Source organism: Chenopodium quinoa, unplaced genomic scaffold, assembly GCF_001683475.1.
Source record: "Chenopodium quinoa cultivar QQ74 unplaced genomic scaffold, ASM168347v1, whole genome shotgun sequence".
Lineage (NCBI taxonomy): Eukaryota > Viridiplantae > Streptophyta > Magnoliopsida > Caryophyllales > Amaranthaceae > Chenopodium > Chenopodium quinoa.
In genome coordinates this window covers 788,052-803,857 of record NW_018745177.1, presented here as the reverse complement: position 1 = coordinate 803,857, position 15,806 = coordinate 788,052, and the positions used below count along the sequence as shown (strand labels likewise).

Below are 15,806 nucleotides of genomic sequence, written 5' to 3'. Positions count from 1 at the left end.
AATCCCGTTTTAATCCCAATCAGGTTCTGAACTCATCCGATTTTGACAAAAAACAAAGTAGTGTTTTCCATGTGGAAACAGCGTTTTAAGAAAGACTCACTACCTTTGGTAGTGAGCACCACCCACTCGTGGCCAAATTGCCTCTAAATATGATTTTCGGGCAGTTTCCGATTTTAACGAAGTTTTTTTTATACTTAAAATATTACCCTTGAGTTTGATTAATAAAATTAATTATGTTTAAATTTAATTAAGCATAAATATATGTTTTTATTGAATTTCTAAGTGTTGGAAATAGTTTCTAAATACTACTTTTGATGTTTTATAAAGAGGGTTTAATCACCCATTAAAAAGGGAGATTATTAGGGGTTTTTAAATAATTTCAGATTTTCATTAAACTTTGAAATTGCTGTAATTTCATGTATAAGAGTGCATTTTAAGGTTTTTATGAAGAAAATTTAAAGAACTATATATAAGCCTTTAATTTTAACTAAAGAGAAGGTTTTAAAGTGTTGTTTGATTTGGATTTTAAAGGTTTTAAAGTAAGTTAATATTGCTATAAATTTGATTGATTGGGTATTGATAGATTGAGATGTTATTGTTTGGTTTAGGAGAGGAGTTTATTGAAGGTGATTTATAGATAGTAAAGTGGCATACCAATTCGTTTGCTCAAGGTACGTACAAGGATACAAAAACCTTGACTATTAGGAGCATGTTTAAGGACTTGGAAAACTTAGAATCATGTTAGGAGCTTGTGGATTGGTTGAAATTGTATGGTAGTAATTGTGATTAATGTTTGATGTGACAGTTGGTTTTGATTCAAGTATGAGGATTGTGTATTAATTTAACTTGTAAGTATTATTTATGCATTAACTTTGCAAGATGTGCTGAGAGGCAAAGGTATGTGAATATGTGGAATGATTTATTTTATTACTCATTCATGATTATTGAAATAGGATGAGTAACGGAAGAATTCAAGTCTTATAAGACGAGGTTAAGATTTTGGGGTGCCTTATGCACTCAAAATGTTTATACACCGAGGTAGTTAAAGGAATAAATAATAAATGTTGCTTGTCACTAATAACTCAAGAATTGAAATTGGAAAGTTGTTTTACTTGATTGAATTGATATTGGATTGATTGTATTGTTTGCATATGAGTCATCACCAAGTCTAAACCTATAAATCACGTAAAGTGCAAGATGGATGAGCAATAAAACTCTAGATTGGTGCACATCTGGAGTAATGACAATCAGGGGTTGGGGTACATGGGGTATTAGTCGTGTACTTTTATCGAGGCCGTCTGATCTACGAGTCTCCTATTTCAAATATTTTCTTTTAAAACTAGGAGTTAGGTGAGATCTCATACTAACTACGGTCACAGAGTCGCGCCCGTGGTCGTTAGATGTTTATTGATGTTTTCGGAAGGAGGCATGGGGTTTTTCTTGATGTTCCAAATGGAGCATGGGTTGGACAACCTTGTCTATTACTAAATCCAATGAAATAAATAAATGAGTTAGTTAATATTAACTAGTGAAGTCTTAATAAATTTGATGGTTGAGTCATGTGTTGAGTCTATAATTTAATGATACTTATGCTTGATTACACTACGTGAAAAAATGAATTTGGCACCGTTTCAACCCGGCCTAAGTCACCAGTTTGAACCGGTGCCAATGTGGGGGGTGCCAAAAAGTGTTTTAAAAAGGCACCGGTTCAAACCGGTGCCAAAACTTGAAATTGGCACCAGTTAAATGGGTTAAAAAAACTATGGGATTGTTTTTTGCACCGGTTAACCGGTGCCAAAAGTGCCAAAAAATTATATAAATATATATATATATATATATATATATATATATATATATATTGTAGAACATCAAATATCAAAATTTAACATCAAACATCAAACATCAAAAAATTAAAAATCGACTAAAATTATTTAGAACATCAAAATATAGATCGAATTTCAATCAATATAATAAAAAATTTACAATATATAATATAAAAAAATTTACAATATAGATCAATATAGTAGTTCAATTACAACATATAAAAAAAATTACAATATAAATAAAAAAATTAAACTCAATATTCTTGCATCTTGATTCTTCCATTTAAGATCTAACTCAAGATACCTGCACCAATTAAAGAAAAAAAAACGATTAATATAATTAAGCTTCGAAAAAAAATTAAGATTCAAACCCAGTAAAAAAAATTGAAATTGTCAAAAAATTAAATCGAAAAATACCCAGAAATCAAAAAAACCCCAGAAATGGAAATAAATTGAAATCGAAAAAACCCAGATAAAAAATAAAAATTAAAAAACCCAGAAATCGAAAAAACAAAAAATCAAAATCGAAAACAAAATATATTTTAATCGAATAAACAAAAACAAAAATAAAAAAAATTCAAAATCAAACATAAGAAAAAATATAATCCAGAAATCGAAAAATAAAAAATCAAAATCGAAAAAAAATATATTAAAATCGAATAAACAAAAATCGAAAAAAAAATCAAAATTGAAATCGGAAAAAAAATAACCCAAAAATCGAAAAACAAAAATTCAAAATCGAAAACAAAATGTATTAAAATCGAATAAACAAGAAACAAAAATCAGAAAAAAAAAAAATCAAAATTGAATTCGGAAAAAAAATAACCCAGAAATCGAAAACAAAAAAATCGAAATTGCTATCGAAATAAAAACCCAGAAATCGAAAAAGAAAATCAAAATCGAAAAAAATAAATCTATTAAAATCGAGTTAAAAAAACCATAAATCGACAAAAAAAAATCAAAATCGCAAAAAATAAACCTAAAGTGAAATCGGAAAAAAAAAACCCAGAAATTGAGGGAAAAGGATGCGTGTTCATGGTGTTGCATGTGCTCGTGGTGGTCTCCGTGGTGGTGTTCGTGGTGGTCTCTGTGGTGGTCTTCGTGGTGGGCTTGAAGGAGAAGGAGACGTGGTAGTCTTGAGGGAGAAGGAGGAGATGAGAAAGGGAAGGAGGAGATGAGAAAGACTGGTGAGCAAGAAGGAAAGAGGAGAGAGAAAGAGAAGGAAATAGGAGAAGATAGAAGCGGCTATTGAGAATGAGAAATAGGGTTGGGGGGTTTATATGGGCGGGGTTTTTTTTTTAATAATAAAGTTTAAGCGGTTTATTTTTTAAATTAAGGACCGGTTCAATTGGCACCGGTTCAAACCGGTGCCCTTTTAGTTTTTGGCACCGGTTTGGTCTGAACCGGTGCCTTTTATATTTTTGTAAAATGGCGCCCAAATTTGGGCCGGTTTAGGACACCGGTTTGGCCTGAACCGGTGCCTTCATGGGGGTGCCTTATTGTATTATTCTACTAGTGTTATTAGTAGCATGTTAGGTATTTCTTAATTTATTTCGCAGCTTGTATATACTCAGCTTTGCTGATTGCGTGCTTTATATGTCTTTCTTTTTTCATGGCCTTCGCCTTTCAATGACCTTGTGACGGTCCAATTTTTACATTTGTAATATTGGGGAGCAGATTGACCACAGGTTCTTACACAAGCAGCATTCTCATCAAGGTTGTGGGATTTTGAGTGGAGATTTGGTTATTGTTCGCAATTTATTTCTTTTCATAAGTTTGAATTTATTTAAACTCTTGTTTTATTTATTTACTACTTTTGTGGGGTTTTGAATAAGGGCCTTAATGGTTCCAAGTTATAAGATTTAATTTAGTTTTGGTTATTGGTTTTGAAACTTATTTATAACTGAGTTAGTTTTTCCGTTGCTATTTTCTGATAAAGTCTTAACGTTTGAACACGTGGCGGTAGCACGCCAGTAATTCTCTTGGAATTGTTCAGGGTCCTCACAGGTTTAAAGAGAGAATTATTGGGGTGTTACATTTACTGAACTGAGCTGAAATGAATATTTTATGAGAGATGAAAATTAGGAGTTGAACTGAACTGAACTGATTGGAGTTGAACTGAACTGAAATTAAGTAAATGTGAACATGCGCTATATTGTATTTTCTTAAAAGAATTTCCAAAATGATGTGCGTATTTCAATTTCATTTCATTTATATATTGTATTTTCGGACCATATTACCCTTAATTCTCACTTTTATTCCCCAAAATTTTCTCTTTTATTGAAAAATGCAATAAAGTACACCAATCAATAAAGTTGACAATGACACACGGAAAAATATCAATACTAGACGATGGTTTATAAAATAGTCAATAATTCTATCAGTTATTGTTGTAATATTATCTCAGTTATTGTTGTAATATGGAAGAAATCAATAATCATTGATAATTATATTAGTTTTTGTTGTAATATGGAAGAAATCTAAAGCAATAGTATAAAAGATGACAACTAAGACCAAAAAATTGATCTTACAAACAAAGGAACAAAACGGTGTGTCGTGATGCAAATCACTGACTTGAAAACGAAATTCCGGCGCAACCACGATGCTCAATTTTATTCGTCAGCACGTCCCCTAAGGTTAACACACCACACAAAGGCACTTTTGGGTGGAAGGTTGGAGTCAAGTATATTATACCAAAAGAGAGATGTGTTTTAGCTGCTATTGTGTTTTATTATTTTCAAGTGTATGAAATCAGAAAATTAAGTCTTCCATTCATAGAGAACGAAGGATGGGAGAGCATAAAAGATCATAGAATAATCTCTCGCATCGATGAGGGGTGAATAAATTAGAATAAAGATGAAGATTTAATCACCATAATCATCTTCTTAAGTGTAGGGGTTATAAGGAATCAAAAGAGTACAAGAAAGGAATCCAAAAAGAAGGCTAAAAGAAGCTCAAGACCTCGGTATCCCACGTGCCCGGACCGGGCGCCCAATCGGGCGAGATCGCCAAGCCAAAAATGCTTCTCGTGCCTGACCGGGTGAGCTTGCCCGGGCACAAGAGAATTCTCCGTTTTTCTTGAAAATTAGTTTCTACCTTCTTCCACCCTGCCAGGGCGAAATTGCCCTGGCAAAAAGGGCAAGCAAGAAATCGAAAAAATACTCCTTTAAACTTGTTTTTTTCTTCCTTTAACACAACAGTTATTATCAGTGATTGTGTATGAAATACATGTTCATTGTTTAATTTTCGCTCCGGGCTCACAAATGTCTAAGATGACACTACCCATGTTCATAACTTCATACCAAACGCACCCTAAATATATGTTCATTGTTTAGTTTTCAAAATGTCCAAGATGACTAACAAATTATTTATGAGAGAATAGCTTGAATTGTATTGATGATCTTGGCTAATATTTATAGCCTACAAAAAATAACCTACACAATAATATAAACTCTATCATATAAACTTCCACAAATCTATCTTAGAATATCACTAAGATATATTATTATCCTAAATATAATATCATAAGATTTATATGGAAAATATATCACAATAATATATTTTCCTATATTCCTAACACCCTCCCGCAATCGTAATGGCAGTAGCACGAATGTTACGATTGGAAATTCGCACTTTTTGAAGTCGATCGAGTTGCACCTCTCTGTTGATGTCGCCTTCAATTTTTTTTATTATTATTTTTAAAAAAACGAACTTTTGAATTGCTACCACGACCCTTTTCTGGTGTCCATGGTCTTCTGTCACGGCCCTTTGCTGGTGTCCGTGGTCTTCTGTCATGACCCTTTGCTAGTGTCCGTGGTCTTTTTTTACGGTCCTTTGTTGGTGTCCGTGGTCTTCTTTGCCACGATCCTTTGCTGGTGTCTGTAATCTTCTTCTGTCACGGCCCTTCGCTGGTGTCCGTAATCTTCTTCTGCCAGGCCCTTCGCTGGTGTTCGTAATCTTCTTCTACCAGGCCCTTCACTGGTGTCCATGGTCTTCTGCAAAACTTTTTTTATTTTTTTTAATAAAAAAAAACGCCAAACGTGGCTTTTCTTCATCTCCATGGAGATGCAATAATGGAGTAAGCACACTCAAACACTGCAACCTAACCAAATCACATATGATCATTCATATTGATCACATACACCATAATAACCCATGTATCACATGGTTATTCCATAAAAAAAAATTAAATAAAAAAATAGAAATTTCAAAGAGCAATACTATTGCATAGCAAAAGCAAATTTATGAATCCCACCGGTGGGTTTAATATTCTAACCCACCGGCAGGGGGAGAATTTGTGTGAACGGTCCCAAGATTTAACCTGCTCTTGATACCATGACAAATTTTTTATGAGAGATTAGCTTGAATTGTATTGATGATCTTGACTAATATTTATAGCCTACAAAAAATAACCTACACAATAATATAAACTCTATCATATAAACTTTCATAAATCTATCTTAGAATATTACTAAGATATATTATTATCCGAAATATAATATCATAAGATGTATATGAAAAATATATCACAATAATATATTTTCCTATATTCCTAACAATGACACTACCCATGTTCTTAACTTCAAACCAAACGCACCCTAAATATGTTTTCATTGTTTAGTTTTCGCTTTGGGCTCAAAAATGTCCAAGATGACACTACACATGTTCTTAACTTCCTACCAAACGCACCCTAAATATGATAATTATATATGGCTAGACACTAGTCTAGGCATATTCCCCTACACCCCTCCCTAAATGCAGAGTATCATTTAACAACCCTTCCCTAAAATTAGTATCTGTATTAATTTTACCCCCCCATATAAATAAAAACAAAAAAATCAAACCACCTTTCTCATATCTTTTTTCTCTCTCCTAACCTATTTTCTGCATTTTACTTTCTCTCCCCTAACCCATTTTCTGCATTTTATCTCTCTAGACCAATTTTTTGCATTTAAAAATACGATAATTTCTACAAAATTGTGACAAGTTATCAAAAGAATTGTTCAATTACTATAGAATTCAACAAATCAAGGTCGAAATTCAAAGAAGTAAGTGTTTGTATACATATTTAGTTCGAAAAAAAGTATATAAACTCTAGTTTTAATAATTTTTTTGTTGCAATTGTGTTACAGGAATATCATCAAAGCATATAACATGGAAAAAAAGTATGAACTATTGCATTTAAGTAATTTTTAATAATTTTCGTTTAAAACTAGTGATCTGAACAAGTGCATTTTGATTTTTGAGTATATGAAGTATTTTATTTTTTTACTTTATTTTTTTACTTTTTTTTTGTGCAGTACGAAGGAAATAGTTTCAGAGAAGAACATCAAAGAATTTGGAGAAAAGTAAGCATTATATAAATTAGTTCGTAATGGGTTTTTAATTTTTTTTCCAATGAATGTTCATTTCCATTTTGATAAATGTTCATTTATATATTAGTAAACAGTCATTCACAAATAAATCATTAATATAAATGTTCAATTATATATTACTACATAGTCATAATATATGTTCATTCTTTTTCATAGTTTATAGTGGAATATTATTTTGATGAATGTTCATTTGTATTTTGGTAGATGTTCAATCACATAAATGTATATGGTTTTCACATATTAATATACGATCATTAGAATTTTGATAAATATTTATATTTTGGTGATCTTCTTAAAATATATCATGCTCGGATCAGTTTTGAGTTTCAATATATGTCTTTTTTATTATGGATATATGATAAATCACGTATTAATAGCTTCAAAAGTTATTTATGTATATATTTCATGTTCATTGATTATATCTTCCATAGACATTATTAAACTAATGCATGTTCATTTATATATTGATAGATGTTCATTTTCATATTCAATCATGTAAATATGTTCATTTATGTATTAATAGTTGTTGATTTCCATATTAATAGATGATCATTTCTACACTTATATATATTCATTTTATATTAATATATGTTTATTTCAATTGTTATACTGTTATTCATATGAAAATTGGTTCAATTCATTCAACACTTCTTCTTGCTCAAATCTAACTAATAATTCATTTGTTTTTGTATATTAGTTAAACAAAGAATTGTGGATATAGTGAGTTGCACCACACAATAGCAAGGAAAAAAAGGAAAGACAAAATAAATAAATCAAGAAGGCATGGATTCGCGCAACACGAACCAATAACACGAGCTTGAATTTTTTCAATTTTGGATCGAGAATTCATTATGTATAATAATATGTGTGGAATTGATGTGATGTATATTTTAATATCCAATATTTGAATTTTTGGTTATATACAATTTCTATTTGAATTTAATAAGAAGGAAATAAACTCTTTTTTTCAAAAATATATATTATTACAGATTCACATCCTTATATATATATATATACACACACACACACATATATATAATGTTCATATTAGGAAAAAAATATATGTTCGTAAACAAAAAACTAAATATTCATAACAACTTAAATTTGTGGTTGAACATTTACAATATTCGACTTTGAACAATAATTCACTAACTATATATATATTAGAATATTTGACACTATATGTTCATAAAACACCTGAATGATCAATAGAAAACTGCACAAAATTAAAGCTAAACACTCAATTCTTGTATTAAGTCTCTCTTAGGACCTAATATTTCTAAGCTACACTTTTTATCTTTATAACCCTCATTAGAACAAATAAATCCTTTCATAGAAAATGAGTCATCCCTTCGCCTCTTACTCTTCCAAACTCTAATTCCAAAACCTTTCATAAAAGCATACTCGTTAAACATTTCATAAGCGTCATCTTCAGAAGGAAATTGCTTCCCCCAAAAATCAAACTGATTTGCTTCTTCAAAATTAATAGCATCCTCTTTTCCCACTGCAATAAATAAACATGTAACAAATGAACATATATAGTAGCAGTAATGGTCAATTACAATAATGCATTTGATCACTTACAATTAAATTACTATATGTGAAGATATAAATGATAATCTATATAGTTACATAACTAAACATCATTTATAAAACAATAAATATTGATATATAATCATTAAACGTCACATGTACAACTTATAATTCCATAAACACAAGTATATATATAAATGAACATTTATGATTGCATAATTGAACATTATTACAACAAAACAAAATAACAAATGTTAAGATTTTTTTTAGGGAACAAATATATTAAAATACGTTCATCAACTAGTTAAAATAGATATGAGCATCTTTAAAAGAATGAAAATTATTGAAATTCATATGGACAACATATATATATATATATATATAAATACAACAAAAATAAATTTATAGTTTACTAAAAAAAATACATTAAACATAAATGAACATTTAAATTACTATTGCACAAATGATCATTTTTTTAACTAAGATTATTTTATATGACACAACAAGCTAATAAAAATAATTGGTTAGTAATATTATTACAATTACTATAGATGTTCATGTAAGACACACAAAACTGGAAAGACAACAATCAAAATTACAAAATAAAAACAATAACACAAATAAAAATCAAATTAGAAGAATAATACAACCAAAACTATATATGAATCAACTAATAAAAACAATAACAATACTAAAACCAGAGCATTATCAAAATTAAAATCAATACAACAAAAACTATGACATCAAAGCATTATAATCAAAATTTCTCACATTGATTGAGTGACAAATTATTCACATTGATTGTTAAATGAGTCGAGTAAACCAAGGAGGAAAATAGAGGCACAATCATAATCAAATGCAATTGAGATAAAAAATCTCCATGGAAGAAGAGAAAAATTTGAAAAAAAAAAAAATCAAAAAATGTAGGAGAGAGAAAGTGAAATCAATTAAAAGAGGAGAGAGAAACTAAAATTGGTAAAATGAGGAGAGAGAAAAGGAAAGAAATATTATCTCTTCAAAGCTTGAATGGAGAGTAAAGAAGAGAAAAAAAAAAAAACTGGTGGGGGAAAGGGGATAAAACGACGTAGTTAGTTAGGGGGTGTAGGGAAAGCAGCCTAGACTAGAGTCTAGGGAAAAATTTGTATAAATATGAAAATCACAATAACATCCCCAAACTTACATGCACTTCTATGAAAATGATCCTTGATAATTCCTAGTTATCTAGGTGAATAGATGATAAACTTGAATTTTCTCTTATTAAACTGTGTTGCTTTTGATTTCTAACAAGTATATTCATGTTTGTCATTTCAAACTTAACCAGAAAAACTCATCCATTGACAATCTATTAACTATTAGTAGAGCTCTATTGTGTCTATATTATATTTTCTCTGTGCCAAAAAAGACAGAATCATGCAGTTGCCTCTGCTAGTGTATACTCTGTAGACTGTAGTAGTCCTTGTTACTTTAGGTAGAGATGGGTTGTATTGCCACAATGGTAGAGATCATCAATTCATCCTTAATCTCTGTACTTTTTATGACAGATTAGTCGTATAACGTGCTGTAGTAAATTGGTAATTGCAGATTTCAACTGCAGTGTACAGGCCACAGCATTATGCGCTTGCTGATGTTGCTAGGTCGTGTCAGGTTCTCACATTCCTGGCTATGTTTGTGTTTTGATGGATACTGATTAGTAATATAGAAAACAAATCTAGGATTAGTGGCTTAGATTTATCCTTGGTTAGTGCTTGCTGATATACTTTAAACAAGTTGGTGCATGAATGATTGTTTTAACAAAAATATGTGGTCCTTTGTTTGCAATAATCATCATACATATTTTAATTTCTAGCCACAATATTTGCTTCTAGATAATTAAAAATGAGATCATAGATTCATAGGTATTATGCGTCCTGTTAATGCTGCTGCTCATTATCGAGTGTGTCTGTTTTAGCTAGTGTTAGCCATAAAACAAGGGAAAATTGGCCAAGAGTTTCATGTACCTGTATAGCACGGAAGATTATGATCATAAACATAGTCTCTCAAATGCAAGGTGTGGCGCTTACACTTTGGAGTGGCACGTGTTCTCAAATTATGCTCTGTGCTATAAAGTTGTGCATGTAATTCAGATGCTTCAAAGCTCACCATAGATGTCCATAGGTTTATAGCAATTGTTTCCGTTCAATTAGTTCAGTTCATCATAAAAAAGGTTCATACATAAAAAAATAATAAATAAATAAAAAAAATAAAAAAAATCATGCTGCTAGATTAGCAGAAGAAACTGCAATAATGCTGCATACCTTGTCATTTATTATTCTTGGCAAGCTTATACAAGCAATTACAGTGGATCAATATGTTAATAATTTGCATATACTATATCATAAATTACATCAGAAGCGTTCTAAACTTCACCCTTCTTTCTGTCACCCCTGATAAAGCCTTTTGAAGTAATCAATAACGCTTTACCACTGGGATGTTTTTTGCTCTTTTTTTTTGTTGGGGGATAGGGGAGGATCCGAGGATGGAGGACTTTGATGGTAGGGTGGACCGGTGGTTTATTATGCTCGAACAACGGTCTCTGCAGTTGCTGCCTGAAGGACTTGCTCATGGTGCTCCTTTGCCTCGGCGTCCCAGATTTCAGGAAGTGCCTCTTTCATGTTGTGGATACTCCTTAATGCATAATCAGCCCCTGGAACAAGTTCTGACCTCCCCACCTACATAATAAAATTCCATATTTTAGTTGATCCCTATATCATAAGATTCACTAAATCAAAGCTTTATCTCTAACAAGTTCGGATAATAATTTCACATCATAATAAAAAAATAAATAAAAAATTAAAAACCAGATGATCAATTCAAGGCTAACAAATCTGAGGTATATTTGACAACTAATAACAATACGTTCAGATAAGTTCAGTGTAAAATTCCGGCTTGATAAGTCTAGTAGTTTTTGTGCTAGAAGGATACTCATAATGCACTAGTACCAAATTTCTGCAACTTGTAGACAGTTATGGGTAAATTTTAGCCTTTTGTATGTGTTTTTAGTGCTATCTGATTAGATTTCTGAAAGATGGTTGGTATAGTCATTGTATTACACTTCTACAATTCCCTCTCTTATGCGAAAAAACAACATAAGTATTTCGTATTTAGTGTAAAGCAAACAAAGATACTGATAAAGAATATGCCCTTTATATCATCTTGTAGATTATTGAAGTAAAGAATGCTTACAACAACAGTGTGAAGTCCAGCTGCTTTCCCACTAGCAATATTTCTTGCACTGTCATCGAAGAAAATCTGAAGGAAGGATCAATAATAATCGCGTTAGCTGTGTAAGTTGAACTGACAAATAATTGGACAAAAAGTATTTTGTTTCGAGGATTATTATTACAGACTACAGGATCAAGTAAGGCGATAAAGGATTCTTACTGTTCTTTTAGGATCTAAGTTCGCGATACTAATAGCAGCTTCAATAGCTTCAACAGATGGTTTACACAAAATATGTGACTTAGATATTGGTTCATTATTGTCTTGGTGATTAAGGGTCTCAAAACATATTATACCCTCGAAACAATCTCCTAAACCGAGCTTATTAAGCACACGAGCTGTGTGTGCCTTATCAGAGTTAGTGAATACCTGCAGTACACCACACAAATCAAACAAATTATTAAAATGATCATACAACAAACTAACCATACTATATCTATATTAGCTTAAGACAGTAAGTGTACATACAATTTTACGTTGGGGAGTCGACAGCAGAAGGTTTCTCAACACAGGATCAGGCTTCAGAGTTTCATAAGGCAAACTTCCATGAACATACTCATGAAATTCGTCGTTGTCAAATTCATACCCAAGTGCCTGAAATCATATCATTAAAATCTTATTCAAGTTCGGGGCTCCTAACAGGGGTATGTAACATGTAAGGATGTAAGTTCTCGAATTCGAGTCTCAGAAGTTTCATACCTTAAGACCTGCCATAGTGGTACCATGTTCCCTATACAAATCTAGACACATCCTTGGGACCTCACTTTCATCCATATGCAAGAATTTTAGCATGTAATCTGTCACAAAATATCAATATTATTGCAGGATTATAGTTAATAATAATACTACATACCCCTTTCCTTAAATTTGGGCACATACCTTCTATATTCTTTCTGCAAGCTAAGTTGACCCCTGAACTCAATGGGTACAAAGTATCATCCAAATCTAAAAATTATGTAAAACATAATTATATTAGCACAAAAATTATCAAGTCCTACTTTTTATTAGAATAATTCATCAATTAACTTAATTCCATAGTAAAAATAATTTTAATTTTAAGTTTTTGCAACTTACCAAAAAGTAGGCAATCATACTTAGCCCCATTGTAGCTCACAACAGCATCCATTTTCTTTAATTTGGAGGGTAGATAGCAATAAATCTACCACATATAAATACACCAAAATTATTAAAAACGTGAATTAAAATAAAAAAGTAAAAAATGCATTCTTTCTTAAAAAGTTCTTCCTATATTGACTTTTTTTATATATCTTGTGACAATTACGTCAAAACAGACGAAACACGTATAAAATCAAACTAATTAAAGCAAGAGCATTTACAACCATTACCTTAATATTAATCAAGCAAGAAAAGTTTGAAAGGATGCACAAAACAAGATTAAGAGGAAAGAGTATTTATAAGAATTTGAAGGAGGGAATCTCTTGGTTAGCACATAAAACTACAAATAAATAGGATTGGGAGTGGAGGGGTTAGGAAGAATGACATCTGATGTATGATTCCTCTATTTTATTTAAACACCAATACAAATTATTTCTGTTGTCACCTTAATTTGCTTTTTAGTTAACTGTCTTTTTCAATTACCCAAATTGGTGCTCATTTTAATTATATTTTACTGTATTTTTGGGTCATCTTTATTAGTGGAGGAGCTTTGCCTGGTTAATAACACTGATAAAGTGAAAATTGATCGGTTTTTATTTTGGTGTAGAAAGAATCACAAAGGGTGTTTGATGTTGGCATTTTTCATGCTTTATGTGGATCCACATACTCATGCATGAAATGCGAAATTTTCTTTGGTATGATTTTATTAAAGTTTGTCGTATCATTTTCGATTAGTTATCTAAATTAGGTGTACGCGTTTTATCTATCGATGTACTTTTACTATAATATAAACTCCAATATAATCCAATCTCTTCTTTTAATTTGTTTATAATCCATGTCATGATTTTTGCAAAATCCGATCTCAGGGCCTTAAGATTATACATTAAATATAGCTAATCTTGTAGCTATCTAAACATTTAAAAAATATATAATGTTGTAACGTGTCACAGGTTACACACAAAATACCTCTTCATTATTAAATTATATGATTAGTTGATTGCCATTCATATAATTGAGTCTCATACTCTCATGGATGACAATAATTTCATCAAGACATTAATGATTTCACCAATAATTAATTTCAACAGCATGTTCTTTCAAAAAAAATTCAACAGCATGTATCTCATCGTCAACTTTAACTAAAGAAAGACTTGGATAGAATTATCAAACTTTCAGATCTGTGCAAACTGGCTAGCTAACAGTTATTTGTTTAATTAATTTACATAATTATTGAAAATCAATCTAAGTTTAGTGCAGAAAATTGGCGTTGGTTTCTCATTAATGATTAATCATCATTAACGCGTATTAGCTAGTTGAAAGAATGGAAGTCTTTTTCTAATACGTTATTAACTATAGTCAAATAAAGTATATGTCATGTTATGCTTTATAAGTGTACTAGTTATAGACTTTTTGACACATAGTATAAAATGGGTTCATAACTTGACCACAACTCACAAAGTCAAGTGTAATGCCTTCAATAATCAATCGGACAAAGAGCGAGAGTGAGGGATAGCTCAAGTGGTTAGAGCTTCCCTCCCGATTCCAGGAGATCCTGAGATCGATTCTCACCCCGCCCTTGTGGCTCTCTAAACACCAAAAAAAATAATCAATCGGACAAATGACTAGAGGTGTAAATGAATCTAGTCGAATATATTAACGTATTTGAATTACGTTATATATATATATATAGAACATAGGAAAATTTTTAGAACATAAGTAGAAAAAATTTAGAACATAAACAAACAAAAATTTAGAACATAAGCAAACAAAAATTTAGAACATAAGCAGAAAAAAGTTAGAACATAAAAAGCTTGATTTTCGATTTATGTTCGATTTTATATTTCCATGTTCTAAATTTTTTGTCTATGTTCAAAAAAATTTGTCTATGTTCTAAACTTTTGCATATGTTCTAAACTTATATTGTGAGCCTATGTTCTAGTTTTTTATAAAAACTTAAATAAACCTGGTCCACAATAAATTATTGTGGACCCGGTATTATCACGTGACTCTAGCTTTCTCTCCAACATCTTACTACTGCTTCCTGCCTTCCTCTATTCCCACCCAAAACGCATGCATTTGATTTCTTTTCCCAAAAAAACGCAGCCTACACACTTTCTCTCTCTTCCGACCTCCGTTCTTCCATTTTCTCTCTCTACAAAATCAACACCGATTTTTCTGTAAAATTGCTCGAATTATTCTTCAATGGCAAGAACTAGAGGTGGTGGTACAGTTCAACCGAGAAGAGGCCTTCGTTCTTCAGCTACTCGACCACTTTCTGGTATAATTGTTGTTTATCATTTGATTTCTGCAATTTTGAGGTTATTCATTTTTGTTTTTCTTTAATTTATACTGTTTGTGTGATTTTTGTTTCGTATTGAAGATTATTGAAGATCTAGGGTTTTTCGATTTTTTTCATGATTTGTACTGTATTTCTGCAATTTTGAGGTTATTCATTGTTGTTTTTCTTTAATTTAAACTATTTGCATGATTTTTGTTTGAATTTTGGTTCGTATTGAAGATTATTGAAGATCTAGGGTTTTTCGATTTTTTTTTTCATGATTTGCACTGTATTTCTGCAATTTTGAGGTTATTCATTATTGTTTTTCTTTAATTTAAACTATTTGCATGATTTTTGTTTGAATTTTGGTTCGTATTGAAGATTATTGAAGATCTAGGGTTTTTTCGATTTTTTTTTCATGAT

General features: G+C 30.9%; 1 protein-coding gene across 1 annotated transcript; it reads right to left on the bottom strand.

Annotated features, from left to right (window-relative positions):
- Nucleotides 1–10,993: 10,993 nt before the first annotated feature.
- LOC110710761 (suppressor of disruption of TFIIS-like) lies at nt 10,994–13,483 on the bottom strand. Its single transcript, XM_021889095.1, has 8 exons — nt 13,336–13,483; nt 13,064–13,148; nt 12,869–12,934; nt 12,689–12,786; nt 12,458–12,583; nt 12,152–12,358; nt 11,954–12,019; nt 10,994–11,439 (listed from the first exon to the last, which is right to left on the bottom strand). Exons 2-8 carry the CDS (start codon nt 13,113–13,115, stop codon nt 11,284–11,286), a joined length of 771 nt encoding a protein of 256 aa, XP_021744787.1. The 5' UTR covers nt 13,116–13,148; nt 13,336–13,483; the 3' UTR covers nt 10,994–11,283.
- Between the last annotated feature and the right edge of the window lie 2,323 nt (nt 13,484–15,806).